The 15,610-nt window shown below is 39.3% G+C and overlaps 2 protein-coding genes across 2 annotated transcripts in view; both read left to right on the forward strand.

Annotated features, from left to right (window-relative positions):
- The window catches only part of ssbp2a (single stranded DNA binding protein 2a), a 61,869-nt gene extending 50,408 nt beyond the window's left edge, over positions 1–11,461 (forward strand). Inside the window, exons 5-17 of the mRNA XM_077561468.1 lie at positions 3,684–3,773; positions 5,761–5,820; positions 5,900–5,966; positions 6,028–6,098; positions 6,175–6,242; positions 7,277–7,325; positions 7,429–7,464; positions 7,899–7,953; positions 8,032–8,102; positions 8,210–8,288; positions 8,370–8,398; positions 8,481–8,579; positions 10,081–11,461. Of these exons, the coding sequence (XP_077417594.1) occupies positions 3,684–3,773; positions 5,761–5,820; positions 5,900–5,966; positions 6,028–6,098; positions 6,175–6,242; positions 7,277–7,325; positions 7,429–7,464; positions 7,899–7,953; positions 8,032–8,102; positions 8,210–8,288; positions 8,370–8,398; positions 8,481–8,579; positions 10,081–10,110 (804 nt within the window). The 3' untranslated portion in view covers positions 10,111–11,461. The remainder of the gene's footprint in view (positions 1–3,683; positions 3,774–5,760; positions 5,821–5,899; positions 5,967–6,027; positions 6,099–6,174; positions 6,243–7,276; positions 7,326–7,428; positions 7,465–7,898; positions 7,954–8,031; positions 8,103–8,209; positions 8,289–8,369; positions 8,399–8,480; positions 8,580–10,080) is intronic.
- Positions 11,462–12,346: 885 nt separating this feature from the next.
- LOC144049272 (uncharacterized) lies at positions 12,347–13,884 on the forward strand. The gene is made up of 6 exons (XM_077562036.1): positions 12,347–12,582; positions 12,815–12,957; positions 13,043–13,107; positions 13,188–13,325; positions 13,432–13,530; positions 13,796–13,884. Exons 1-6 carry the CDS (start codon positions 12,478–12,480, stop codon positions 13,831–13,833), a joined length of 588 nt encoding a protein of 195 aa, XP_077418162.1. The 5' UTR covers positions 12,347–12,477; the 3' UTR covers positions 13,834–13,884.
- Positions 13,885–15,610: the final 1,726 nt, after the last annotated feature.

Below are 15,610 nucleotides of genomic sequence, written 5' to 3' on the forward strand. Positions count from 1 at the left end.
TTATATCATTTTTCTACATACACACAATAAAACATATATGATTTTTTTACCTATTTTTTTGTACAAGAGAGTTGTCTGCAAGAGAAACAAAGTGAAGGCGTGGAGAAAAAAAGGCAAAAAGCAGACAGAGAGAGAGAGAGAGAGATGAGAGGAGAATGTTTGACATTCCACTCACGCAGTGTCTCTCATAGTGTTGCTCAGTCTCTAAAGCAGAATGGAAATGATTCCGCATTTTCTCTTACACACGCACACACACGCCAAACGTGTCACACATGCGTATTAGTGAGGTACACGAGTGGTAAACATATAGCGTGCGTTATCTCATTAGCTATTACTGGCACAGTGATTGGATTCGTGTAGTGTGCTGTCTGATTAGTTTATACTGTAGTACTCCATTGTGTAATTTAATTGCCTTCAAACGTCTCCCATTCCCTTAAACAAATGTTTGCATTCTCCACGGGATCATCTTGACTTCAAGTGGATTCAATTTACTGCAAAGTTTCTTTCTAAATGTCCACAAGATTGTTTGTGCCACAAAATGCAATTCTAAATCAAGGGACGCTGCTTTCTCCTCTATAGAGCTGGAAAACAACAGTTGCTTAATCCTATAAAAAAGTAGGATGGCTATTATTTCACAAAGTACAATTAAAAGTACCCTCAAAAACCCTTGACACTTTTTGTTTCCTGTAAGATGTCTTGTAAGCTGTAGTTTGCAAATGAGCTAGGTTTCCCTGAGGCTGTTCTGAATTAGGTTGGCAAATAATTTGGAGGAGTTGATTATGTTACACTAAAAAGTTACTTTGGTCCTGCTTTTTTTTATGGCTGTGCGACAAAAGTTACCTCTTAATGGCCAATAAAGAAAGGTAGAATGTGATCACTTGAGGAGACTGTTGACGGAAACTGAGCCTCGGTAACATTGTAGTAATGAAGTGAGTTAACCTTTACTGCACAAGCCATTGGTGATGGCCAAATTTGCATACAGTATTCATGATGAGTGCTAACACAGTGACACATATAATATGATACAATGTGCAGTATCTCTTTGTCATCTTGTTTAGGCAGGCACCCTATACAGATTTTTTCTCAATTAGAGTTCCTTATTAGTTTTTAATTAAAACAAATAACGTTGTATTATGATATGTTTCCCTCCAACACACCTGATTCAAATTATTAGGATTTCAAAATGGATGGATTTCATGCTAAGGTCTGGCATGGTTGAGGGCCAAATTGCACGGCAAGAGAGCTCTCAAAGTATTTAATTTCAGGAATATTAAAAAAAATAATAATAAATAAAAGAAGGGAAGAAAAAAACGAACTAACTAAAAAAAAAACACATACAAAGTAACAATCACACTAACCTCAAAAGGACATAGAGACATGACAGCTGACAGATTAAGGCCCCGTCCACACGAAATCTAATCAAATTCAATGTGTTCCACACGGTGGCGCCGTTTCGTAGCTTGAAACCGATCCCTTTTGTAACTAGGCTCCAGAGTGGAAAGATTTCAAAATGTTCCAATGTGGACAACCATATGTGGGATACTCCTCCAGTGATGACGCAGTGGTCGCAGCTCGATGATGACACATTGTCGTAGTTTGATGACTTATGCTCCAATTCTCGCGTGACTGTGCGCGAACCGCCAGTCTGTCAACAATGGCGGATGGCTGTGTCGTAATCATTTTACGCAACCTCCTTAGCCTTTACAGCTAAATATTTTGTGTGATATATATATATATATATATATATATATATATATATATATATATATATATATATATATATAATGTGTATATAATGTTACAGAAATGACACTATTTATAACACGTTTATGCTTCTTTCTTTCTTTTTTTTAACATATCAATCACACTAATATGCTGCTAATAACTTTTTGCTTTGTCATACTTAACACCAAACTGAGATTTAGACAACCATTTATTTATTTATTTTATATGTTTAACTACTTAGCATATGTTGACCAACATCATATTGGATTGGTTTTAGTACATTTCATAAACACAAGTTGAAGTGGGCCCATCTCTTTGGACATTCCTGCATTAGGACATAACATCACTAAACACATTTCTAACAACAAAATACATCTGTTTTTGTCAAAATTCTCTCAACAATGCTCCATTAAAATATGTATTATTAAGAAATATGATTAAAAGTGAACATTCAAAGTCTCTCCTGTGATGCTGGTTGACTTCCAATTTCTACTGATTTCAAATCTATTCTCACAGGAAGTAATGTAAGCGAGTTATAGGTTCAAACTTGTCACCGTCACAAACAAGTGTAACTCTACAGGCAATATTTTAAGTCACGTGTTCTTAACCATTGCACAAGTGACAAGAGTAAACCACTGTTTCATAAAACTGAAATAAAGCAAAACTTCTTCGTTGACGACACTTGACACAAAGTACCAGAAAGAACAATAAGGTATTTATGAAACCACAGTGACCCCTAGTGGCGTGTACATTGCATTATTATATTAGCGTTGTATATCTGTGGGGTGTAAGAAAACACAGAGGAAAATGCACACTTGTAGCGTTAATCCTTAGTGAGCTCAAGTCTTGCAAATAATGGTTTGATTCAACCTCTTTTCCACATGAATGTTTGGTTGAACTCTAAATGGTACAACTTTTGAAGTCCCACTATTGGATAAATCTTGTTTGAAGATAAAGGTTGCCGCTGGTCTCTGGGGCAGGAAGACATCTTGGCTTGTTTTTGTTGTTCTTCTATTCTCTCTGTTCTTCCATTAGAAGGGGGAAAATGCTGCTTTGTCAGCAGGTCAGGTAGACGTTCTCCTCCTTCAGCAACCCCCCGTTCGCCCCGTCCCCCGCCCCCGCACACACACACATACAGTAACAAACAAAAAGTGCACACCAACAGGCCCGCACACTCACATAATCTCTGCTTTGTCCTCATTTTCCTCTCTCGCTCACTCTCGCTCTCTGAGCATGAAGGCAAACTCAGCAAACCTGCAGGCTGCCAGAGCGCAGATGCATTCTGGGTAATCCAGGGTGCAAGAAAAAAGGAGAAGGAAATAGGTGAAATTCACAACTCTTGCTGCTGCTGTGCTACACAACACAAGTCTGTGTTCATATCAACTGTTTCCCCCCAAAGCTCGGTTTGCATCAGCAGATAAAAAGTGTGAACAGTGAGGAGATATAAAGTCAAATGATGAGGGAGTAGCGAGGGTGGAGGGTTGGCGGGTGGAGCCGAGGAGAATCTGAGAGTGTCGTCAGTCTGCTTTTATCTCAGCCCTGATTAAACTTCGTTCCTCTGTGACCTAAAAAGTCAGCAGGCGGAAACTTCAGAGAATCGGGGTGAATTCCACCTCTGTCCATTCGCCTTCAGCGATCGAGTGAAAGCAAGGAGAGATCAGAGGAACAAAAGAGAGAGTGGGCTAGACACTTACAAAAAGAAAGGAAAAAAAGATCACCAGACAGACACCATGTTCCCTCATCATTATCAAACATGTAGCTGGTCATGCTTCCTGTCAAGTTTTTGCTAATAACACATCAGGATTCATTGGTAGGAGCACGGGCCTCAAATGTGGCAGTGATGCCTGTTTGGCGAAAAAACATCCACAATAAAAATAAAAATAAAAAAAGTTAACCTGTTCTGTAGACCAACAGGGAAGACCATCTATGATATCTTAATATTTCCTCTCATCTTTCAGAGTGCCGCAGCAGCCCCTAGCCCCGTCCTGGGGAACCTCCCCCCAGGAGACGGCATGCCCGTGGGTCCGGTCCCGCCAGGATTTTTTCAGGTGAGCGCATTCAAACGTTTTACAGCGGCTCTGCCAGGTGCGTATTGATTAGCTGTCTTGATCAGCCCATCTCAGACGCCCGCATCTGACATGCAACTCAATAGCTGTTATGGGCCTTTCTCAAGTCGCAGCTTTCAAAAAGTCACTGCTGAGTTTAACGTCTCCTTCAGAAGATCAGGTGAAACGCTTTCTGTCAGCAGTTGAAAATAGAAAACCCATATGGTCACTTGCTGATTTGGATTTCCTGGCGTTTTTTTTTTAACTTGTTGACCAAATTAGTTGCACATTTTACTTTTCTATTTCTAAGTTGGACTAGTAGACACCTTATTTCCCCTCGGATTTTCTTTCATTTGCAGGCATTTTGGACAATTCCATATTTCTAAATTTGTGTGAGCATTTTGTAGATGGCCCTTTTGCTAAAGCAGGAAAATCAACCCGTTTTTAATCACTGTCGGGTAGCGGCCATTTTGCCTTGTTCTTGTACTTGTCTGAAAATGACATCACTTTGCCTGAGGGCTCATGTAGCGACCGACATAGCTAATTTTTCTTCTGGGTTTTGGTCATTTGGCATTTGCAAGCTGAGCACTTATGCTGCATTTGAGGGAGGTGGGAAGTCTCCCAGTCCCGACCTCAAAGCGTTCGAAGTGAATGTAAACAACAAAGATGGCTGATTCCGATAAATTGTTTGTTGTCCTGGTTAACACAGTTGAAATCACGTTGGGTTACATACACTTTGAATAAATTGTTAAGGCGAGCAGGTCGCGGAAAAGGCTCTTGTAGTGCAAATAAACGATGTCTTCAAAGGTGCTTCTTTAGCCTCTTCTCAGGGCATATTTATTTCTGCTCAACAACTCGAGGCGACACGATGAAACAGCAGCCGTGGCCAAAAGTATAATACGCAACTCACAACAGAAAAAGTAATACTAAAACAAGCCAGACAGCGCACCACTTCCTGTGGGCATCTACAAAATAAAAGTCTCATATTTGCACAGGGAGTAAGAGCGCAATAAAACAAATGCGTAACATAAATAAATCAATACTATAATTAATAAATAGATCAATATGTTTTACCAGTCTTTGTCTCTACGGGGTTCGCCATTGTCATGTGAAGTCAGAATTAACCCGTGGGCAGTATTTTATTTTGAAATGGCTTGGTCAGAACCAACAAAAAGCCAAAAACGGGTCACAATAACGCCTAGGCCCTAGGGGTTAAACAGGTCGGTGAAGTCGGGGTAATTTTTTCCCCAATTTAACTACTCTGATTCCTAATTCAAAGGGGCATTAACGTGCATACTTCCTGGTATGAAGTCAGAAAAGTCAGACGCAACTTACCATCCTTACTCGAATGCAGCATTAGGCACTGTGATGTCCTTTTGCGACAGCAAGTGACAAAATGGCGGCCCCTTGAGATGGATAAAAACGGGTTGATTTTGAAACTTAATTCATGGTCCACAAATGCAATAGTAATCAGAATAGTGAAAAGTGTTTAGCTTAGTGTGGACATATAAAATTCAACCCTAATGTATTTAGATTTAGCATTTAATTGATGATAGCATAATAAGAGACCCACTTCATCCATTTTCTATATTGTACATGAGCCGAACCCAGCCGAATCTGGGCAAAAGGCTGACTATACATTGGACTGGAGACAGACAACCATTCACACAAACATTCGCACCATCACTGAGTGAGAACTGCACCCACAAGTCGTCATCCATATGTACAACTGCACAGGAGTGCCCTCTAGTGGTGTTTTCTAAAACTACTACTTGTGTAGCACTGCACTACATGATGGTGTGAGAAGTGTTTCTGTTATTGTGGTTGCCTTTGTCTAAATGAATGAAATGACCTAGAAATAATTGTATTCAATGTGCAGCATGGTGGCAGCAAAGTAATACGTCAAGTGGCAAGATGATTAAGATGCATGACACTCCAGTGTTGTAATTCTTTGTTGTTATTAACCTTCATTCATATCTCCTTGCTACAGCCTTTTATGTCCCCTCGATACCCGGGAGGACCCAGACCGCCCCTCAGATTACCCAATCAGGTACGTGCCACCGGCGAGGAGGAAAGGTCATCATCGTTTGTGGTAATGATGCAAGTGATGGATCATCTCTTGTCTGCAGGGGCTTGGTGGTGTGCCAGGAAGTCAGCCCATGTTGCCCAGTGGCATGGACCCCACAAGACAGCAAGGTGGGCTAAGAGAGATAAACGCATGCATGGATGGGCGGTTATGACTCTTTCTGTGTTGTAGGACACCCAAATATGGGCGGGCCAATGCAGCGGATGACGCCACCGAGGGGCATGGTGCCACTCGGGCCACAGGTGTGTGCTGTGTGCTCCCTTTGTTAGCAACTCTCTTTTAGTCTGATGCATTGTTTTGGTTGTCTTGTCTTTGTAGAGCTATGGAGGAGGGATGAGGCCGCCGCTGAATGCACTCGTTGGGCCTGGGATGCCAGGCATCAATATGTAAGTGTTACAAATGGACCGGACACCAATAAGTGAATTGTCCCTTAAGAACAAATGCCAAATAAAAAAAATTGGATTCAAGTCGGAGCGGGTCACAACAAAGCTAACCGGTGCTTACCTTACAGTCACAATTCTCCCTTTTAACTAATTGTTTACACACTTTTGACCTCTCACTGCATCCTAGCAAGGAAGACAAAATACCCAGGCTAGCTTAGCGCTAGCTAGTAGCTGGTAGTTGGTAGAATTGGTCCAAAGGAAGACCCTGGGTTTGGTCAGTGCTCGGTGAGGGATCCAGGAGGTTAAAGTAAGTTATTTTCAACGAAGAAGAAAAACTTTTCTGTAGGTTGAGGCGGCTGCGTCGGTCACATGCATTTTTGGTACACTACAATATGTTTATAGTACATATGAGACTTGGTAAAGAGATTTGGACAACAAATGGTGTCGATAAAGCTCTAAATAAGTGTAATAACCTTTAACATGATGACCTTTTTTTGGACTATGGTTTGTTTTCCGGCAAAAGTACTGTTAGTAAGCCAATCGAATTGATTAAGGACTCGCTGATTAAATGGGAAACGAATAGCAAACATTGATTTTGGATGTGAATCAGAGCTTTAAAAAAAAAAAAAAAAAAAACTTCAGTAAAAATGTCTTTGTAAAATACTTTTAATAAGTATTTTAATAATACAATAATGATGAATGTATTTTTAATTTATCTTATTCAAAACAATCAACCATGGTTATTTTTATGTATTTTTAATTCCCTGATATTTTATTATTCACAACAAATTAATTCACCAATTATTTAATTTTGCAATTGTAATTGAAAGAACAGATTTTGTTTAAATTTTTTTCCCATTTAATAAAATGTTAAGCACCCATTCCGTTTTGTTTCAGTGTGTGTGTGCGTGCGTGCGTGCGTGCGTGCGTGCGTGCGTGCGCTCTCTGTCTATAAACGTGAGTGTTTTTGCCAACTCAGTCCAACTAATCTGGGACAATGCCTAAGACTAAAGTGTGTGTTTGTGTGTGCATTCCAGGGGGCCAGGAGGTGGGAGACCTTGGCCAAACCCTCCAAATTCAAATTCTGTGAGTGTTACACTAATTACACTCACCCCATTTTTATTAAATAGGACTTTTTTCTCTTTTTTTTTTTAAACATTGACTTACACATTTGTTGCATTTCTTTCAGACTCCTTATTCGTCTGCATCTCCAGGCAGTTATGTGGTATGTCCATCTCCAGAGTTTTATTTTTACAGCTAGACAGCAGTATGTTTCTCATGATTCGATACCCAAGTCTAAAATATCAACATTAGAAAACACAAGTACACATGTAGTACAGTTATTGTAATGTATAACATAAAACTAAAAATAGTCAGTAGCAGAAGTACTTAGATCAAAGATGTATGTAGAAAACAGCCACATAGCTTTGTCCTGCGCAAAGCCTGCACATTTAATGCTAAGTGGGTTCTACGAACATATTTTCTTTATCCTCTACAAAGAGTGACCTGAGCTTCCTAAGAAGCTGTGATCGTGTTCATGTATATCCGTTTTTTTTCCTCACAGACATCTGTACTACATGCATGCAAACAGGAGTTCAGAACATTCAGAGTGAGATTCTCCAACTCAGTTTCATGTAATTTTTTTTCTTTAATTTTCAGGGACCTGCAGGAGGAGGAGGACCACCCGGTACCCCCATCATGCCAAGTCCAGCCGGTAAGATATGCAAGTGTGTGTACATGTGCGCCACTCCACTCTTTTATCATCGCTCTGCAATTTATTTCCCCCCACTAGATTCAACTAACTCTGGAGACAACATGTACACGCTGATCAGCACGGGGCCCCCTGGTGGCAGTCGACCAAATGTGAGTGAATGTGTGTGAACTTGAATTTAGTATTAGTAGTAACTATTATTGTCCATTTGTAATCTTTGTGACCTGAGCGTCGCTTTCTGCTCTGTGTGTGTCCAAAGTTCCCCATGGGTGCAGGGGGTGACGGCCCATTAGGGGGAATGGCTGGAATGGAGCCTCATCACATGAATGGATCATTAGGTACAAGAACAAAAGGGATCTCTTTTGTCAAATAATTAACAGAGAAATATGCTAATGAAGTATGTGATGTGCTTCGCGCAGGGTCTGGCGATATGGACAGTCTCCCAAAGGTAAGATAATCGAATTCTATATCCTGAGGTTTATCTACGCAAGCGCTCTTTATCATCTGCCTGATGTATTGCGTTTACGCAGAACTCTCCAGGTAACCTGAGCATGAGTAACCAGCCAGGAACCCCCAGAGAGGATGGAGAGATGACTGGAAACTTCCTCAACCCTTTTCAGAGTGAAAGTGTGAGTATGTCAACTTCAGAGGATGATGATGCAGATCAAGTAAGGCACTAAACAAACAAAAAAATGCAACAAACCTATTAGCTGCTCACAGAAATAATACGGATAAGTCCTAATTAGATACAGTTGATGTAAATGACCTATTTAACAGAAATGAATAATTATGCTTGGGTATTCATTACAATTGGTGACTACCAGAGCATTACTCATGTAGCCCACTGTACTAATATGAAGTTGGAGCTTAGCATATTATAGGGGTTAACAATTGTTAATTAATCATCTTTCGCTTTCATTTTACTGGCTTGAGTGGTGAAAAGCGCTGATTTATAGTGTATAGTTTGTTTTGTACAATTAGCTAAGTTGATGTGTCGAATTGCCGCTCTCCGACATTCACTTGCATTTACCTTAAGTATGCCAGCTTCTGATTGGTTAGTGTTAGTCAGCTGATAGGGGATCAGGAAGTGTTGTCACTCTAGCTGCCGCGAATGACGAATAAAGTTGGAATTAAGAATGAATCCGTCTCCATCCTGCCTTTTTATTTTATAGACAGTGTCCCATTAACCACCAACGAATCCTCACATTAGACTATAGCTACGTTACGTGTATTTCTCGTAAGTTTCTGAGTTTTTCTCCTCACGAATTTGCCACTTTATGAAGTCGCAAATTTGCCACTTATTTGCGACTTTATAAAGTGGCAAATTTCCCCCCTCCTCTGAAAAAAAAAAAAAATATATATGTGGCCCTAATACGCCGTTGTATTGTTTCCTGTTAGGGAGATGAAATATGAAAATATACAGGCTAGCTTAGCGCGAGCTAGCAGCTCGATGGAAGTGGATGGATGTAAAACTTTATGTACAACAAAGCATCATGGATATTATAGTAAGTCATTTATGACTAAAAAGAAAAATCTTACCATAGGTTGGAGCGACTGTGTTAGCCCATCGACCACATGCAGTCTTGGTACACTACGATATGTTAGCAAAAAAAAGTGTGAGCGTGCTACAAGTTGGCCAACATTAGTTTGCGGTTGGTTTTGCGTTATTTTTGGAACATTACAGCTGTTGGTTATCAACAACCACCACCAAAGTATTTGGCAATTTTTTTTTCTCAGTGTAGCGAAAATGTGGCTATTAATGCTTTACTTTTACCATTTGATTGTGAATCCACTTCCTGCCTGTCCCATGCTTGTGCACAATGTGCTCGCTTGCTGCAGTCATTGTGTGTTCCTGGCGGATTAGATCATCTAATTTTCATCTCGTTTTTGTTCGTGTCCATTGATTCTAGCCCAGTCTTTATTTAGTGAGCTCCATTTTGGTCATGTGTCGTTCTTGTGGAGATCTCAAGATGAGATTGGACTAAAATATCAGTTCAGCTTTACTTTCATAATATTACTACACCAGTACTAAAAACTACTGTAGTCAAGTTTCAAAAATACAGATTACAAAGCGTGGAGCAACATCAGGTCAAATGATTTGACAGGATCTCATATGATGTCTCCTCACAGTATTCTCCCAACATGACCATGAGCGTGTGAAGACGAGGCCAGCAGCCTGTTAGCTCGCCTGCTGCCAACCTTCGACACAAAGCAAAGGAACACATGTGATGTCACGTCGACCTGTGACACCTCCTCCTCGCCCTTGACCCCTCCCACGTCAGGACAAGCGACCAAGGCCGTTGTCCCGACGCCACCCCACCCCTCCCTCCCCGATGTTTGTTGTCCAATTCCGAATAACCACTTGGCCACACGTCAACTCCTCTTCTGCAACTATGCGAGTGTACAAAGGAACAATTTTCAAGCACGTGGAGGAAAACCTGAGTATGTTTGAGCGTGGACCTTTCATGCCCCGACAGACAAGACGGCCAGCATCCTATTTATTTGAAAGTTTAAAGACAATCCAGATGGTTAACTGTATCGGGTTGTCAACATGGACTTTTGTTTTTTTTGTAACTTTCCTAACAAATATTTCTCATAAGAGAATTAAGGACATGTTAAAATCACATTACCTTGAGGTTGATTTGATTCACTGCAGATTTTTATGTTGCCTTTTTTTTTCCATTTGTCTTTGTCCTCCACTCACCCTAAGAAACATGGCGTCCTGATTTATGTAGTATTTCATGGCTAATTCTAAAAAGAGGCCAATGTTGAACATCAATGGAATCAACTATTGACTTTTCTTTAATAAGTAATTATTTTGTTTAATGTGGCCCCCCGTAGTGTGTTCTCTGAACTTTGATGCCAAATAATCCACAATATCCACTACAAGTTGCCTAATGGCTGCAACTGCACACGTGCATTCCTGTTTTGGGTTCTAGTATTCGAATTATGTACAATTATAAGACAACGAAAGATGATTTAGCGTTCAAAAATTAATGTTATCATCCGATCAAACTGTGACATCAGCGTGGACTAAAAGAGTGGTTGGTACAGAAAATGGGATTGTTTCTAATTCTTGTTTTTTGATGTTTTATTTATGGTGAACAAAAGGTCCACGTGCCTGTGAACATCCTCCCTCCGCATTCCTAACTGCAAAGTGTACAGACCACAAAATGTAGCTCCCCGTCTTGTATGTGTATTTGATATTATGATTCATATTATTTAATGAAAAAATCTTATTGCTATTGGGAGGGAACGGACTGATGATGATGATGCAATGTGACAAACTTAACAAAGATGACTTTATTTGTGGTTCTTTTGTAAGTATGAAGCCATAGGTGCGGGTACAAGATGACGCATTTGTAAATTGGACCATGTTTGGTGGCAGTACATTGAACTCCATTTGTGATGTGTTCACTTCTTTTTTTATTCTTGTATTCAGTTTTTGTAAATATACAGAGAAGTATTTCATGGTTTTGAATATGCTGTTATAAAGCTTCTCTTCCCTCAACGAACGTCTCATATTTATTCTCTTTTCATTTCTGACTACAGTGGTGCATGTGACCTGATGTGGAGTTTAACAGAGTATCTGAAATTTTACTTTACGTGTCTTCAAATTCTGCACTTGACGGCACCGATAAATAGTGGTGGGAAAAGAAGCTTCATGAAACACGTGATAATCGTTGACTCCTCTAGATGGCACTCTTGGTTGAAAGATGCAGTGAAAATCAAATCTAGCTTTTATCTTTAACCCAAGAGCACCATCTAGAGGAGTCAAAAATATCACAAGTGCTTTATGAAGCTTAATTTTCCCAACACTACCAATAAAGCTTCATAGCCTCTAATGCAGCCTTTGCTAAGAGGAAGAACTAGCTTCTTACCAGCCGGTGTCGGTACCAGGACAGGTGTCGGTACCAGATGTGATCGGGCTGCCAGATTGTATCGGGGTCGCCTATCGATGGCGTCACGCTACAGGATTGGCTGGAGATTATCTGTTTACTATTGTGCAATAAAGTTATTTGAAAAAAAAAAATAGTTGACGTCAAACCATTGGGGGAAAAAAATAAAGATGTCATTTAAATAAATAAAAAATGTATGGACTGAAATTGTCAAAATGTAAATAAACCTAAGAATATAAAAGCAAAATACTTGAAGATTTAAGAAATTAAAAAAATAATAGATTGAAGCGCCATCGAACTTGCCGATGACGTGATCACTTCGGTTTAGTTTCTTTTTTAGCAGTTGACAAATCACAATACATCTCAAAAATAGTCTTATATATAGAAATAAAAAAAAAGCAAATACGCCAATGAAATATAATGGTAATATCAAAGAGGTCCGTTTTTGTTATCAGGTCCTAAGTTCTTGTTTACAAATTCTCTCTCTCGCTCTCACGCTCTCTCTCTCGCTAGCGCGCGCGCACACACAAATATATCACATTTCTATATAATTTGGCTACTTTCGCGCATCAGAGGACAGTCTTGCTGTCACTGTAGTATCCATTTGTCTATCATCAGACATCTCATCATGCTTGTTCATTTTTGTTTATGTCTGCTGGCGCTCTCTTTTCTGACTTCTGCATCTGCACCGACCTGTGAAGAGATTTTAGCACCTCCGAAAGACTGGAACCTAGTACGTTGTCATTGCTAACATCTGATAGCATTTCTTGCATCGCATTTGTATATAATTATTATCAGTTTGCATTTGTATAAGTGAAAATTGCTTAAGGTTCTACCGAATGTGTTTTGTTTGTTTGTTTGTTTGTTTGTTTGTTTGTTTGTTTGTTTGTTTGTTTGTTTGTTTATGCAAATGAGAACCATTCACATGCCTTTTCGAATGATTTTTGTTTTGTGCGTGTCCACAGGTTCCAGGAAGATGGATACTTTATGCTGGACTATCAGACTATGAAAAGTACATGAATGAACATAAAAAAACAAACAGCTCCTGGATGGATTTCTCACCTGTTCCCAACACTGCTAACGTCACAGTAAAATGGGGAAACAAAATGTAATTTATTATTATACTACTACTACTACTTCTACTAACAACAACAATAATAATAATAATAATAATTTGAGTTTGTCTTTACAAGAGCTGGATTGTGCTTTCATGGAACTGCTATTTCCAGTTATTCCAACAGTTCTGCAAATGTGGAATGTAAGTACTGTTCATTTTGATAGTTGACATTTTGTATAATAGCAAATAACACTGCACTTTTTCATGCTCATACCTCACAGTTGTATTTTATACCTGTGATCTTGCCCACTATGGGAAGCACCTGAAGACGTGTCCCGACTGCCTCCTCTGGATCGATGAAACGGTAATAACGATCCCTGGTGAGGAACCCGTGAGAGCAAAAAATGTCTTCTTAATGAGTGAGTGCACGCCAGTCTCTTATATTGTGTAACAATTCATTCTCACACCAAAAGCAGCACATTTTCCATCATTGTGACGTCCTAAAACTGTCTCTGTGTGTGACAGCAAAGTCGGGAAGACTAGATGATGATAATTTGGCGATTTTCAAGAAACAGCTCACATGCCTCAACTTCACGCAGGATTTCCACGTTTTTGACACCTCAGGTGAAATGCTTCCCAATTAGTCTCACTTTGAATCACCTGTAACTAGTGATGGCAAAATGAAGCCTCATGAAGCACTTGTGATTTTTTTTAAGTCCCCTAGATGGTGTTCTTGGTTGGAAGATGCAGTGGAAATTTAATACATTTCCATTGCACTAGGCTTTATATTTAAACCAAGAGCATCATCTAGGGGACTTAAAAAAAATCACAAGTGCTTCATGAAGCTTCATTTTGCCATCACTACCTGTAACCTGTGTCTCTCTTCCAGATCTGTGCCCAGAAGAGACAACATTTCAAGAGTGCTAACAATCAATAAAACAATAATAAAATAAATAAATAATTTACACCCGTACAGTACATGATATACGTTTTATGTCCGTCTCCATGTCAACATCGATCTGTCTGTTCATGATGACCAAACACAATGTAAACATATTTGTGCAACTACATTTAATATGTGTGTGTCGCCATGGGTGTTTTGTGTTTTTTCAGTTGTTGTTTTTTAATCACTTATGGGCTACCATCGCTCAGTCTAATGACAGCTTACGGTTTAACGTAAATTTGATGTGACACCAAGTGGAAGGAAACGATATTGCAACAATCTTTGGGGGTGTGATGAGTGTTGGGTAGTTTCCGACGGTCTGGGCGGGCCATGAAGGCATCACAGACAGTTTGGTTTTTTTTGGAAGCTACGCGCGGTATTGGCTGCTGTGTTCTGCTGTTTTGTACTAGAAAGGATTTAGGATTTGAGCTTGACGACTTGTCTGTGATCTTTGCTGGTGTTATAATGATTTTTTGTTTCAGCAGTTCATGGTAGACTTGTTTATTTAAAGTTGCCATATGAAGCTTTTCCCCCCAAAATAACTTTACAATAAGCTTTTTATTTGACCGTTTATGAGTGAAATGCCTTCTAATTAGTAGGTTAACACTTTAGCTGTTCACAATGGGTACTCCTGCAAGCCTCTGGCCAATAGTTTTCAGATTGTATCTTTCCCGCGCCCTGCCTGAGGATGTGACGTAATGTGCGTGGTGTGTATGTGAAGAACGGTATGTGTCGTTTCATTTTTTGTCAGCAGGTGGCAGTAGCGATTCGAAATGGAATATTCTATGTTCAGTAGCTTTAACTGGAGGACAAGGACTTTTTTTTTTTTTTTGCCTCCTACAGTGTTTAGTATTTACTTTCAAACCATTGTGGTATGAATATTGTCTGAGAGAAATTAGATATTTAAGAGACATTGGGTTACCAGCTCATAAATGCGAACTAAATATGAATAGTCACAATTTATTGTGTATTTACGTTCTGTGAACTTGTGATATAAAAAAAAGAAAAAAAAAGGCAAAGTCACTCTAGCTTCATTGGAGCTTTGCGAATCACATTACATAAAAACGGTCAACATCTGGTTTAATTTCAACTTTGGCCTTTGTTTTGTCTGTAGTTTAGCATTAGAGTTATGCAAAGATCCAGATTGAAGAGGGGAAGAGTAAATCAAATTTATAATGGACCTTTGTGTTAGACAATATTTCCAAAAAGTTAATCAAGTAACAAAGTGAATGTAGCGCACTACTTCTCACCTGTGTTATTTCACGTATTTTCCCTACGACTCACGACATCCCGAGTTGATCTGGTACATAGTGCCAATGACGCAGCCTTATCCTACACCAAAGCTGATGATCAGATCAGTCAACAAGTTCTCTCTTCACCCAAGATTTACAGAAATGCGGGTGCAATTCCAAAGACGTGACCAAAAAGTGGAGAAAAACTGTGACCTCGAAAAACAAAAACAAAAAAAGTTAATCGGAAGGAAACGTACAAGATTAATAAATGCCCAAGTCAATTTCCAAACTTAAACCTTAAGTTTGAATATTTTTTGATATCTTATAATATATTTTGTAATATTTTTATATTTAAAAATAAATATATTCATTTTTATGCAGCAATTTTGAGACCCCTAACCACAACAAACCCCACTCCATTGTGGGGGCTTCGTTCAAATCTGCAATATATAATACAGTAATACGGCTTGTTTTTATAGCATTTATGGCACTTAAGGGTTTTTTAGGTAATTCAACACTTTTCAAATAC

Source organism: Vanacampus margaritifer, chromosome 3, assembly GCF_051991255.1.
Source record: "Vanacampus margaritifer isolate UIUO_Vmar chromosome 3, RoL_Vmar_1.0, whole genome shotgun sequence".
NCBI classification, from domain to species: Eukaryota; Metazoa; Chordata; class Actinopteri; order Syngnathiformes; family Syngnathidae; genus Vanacampus; species Vanacampus margaritifer.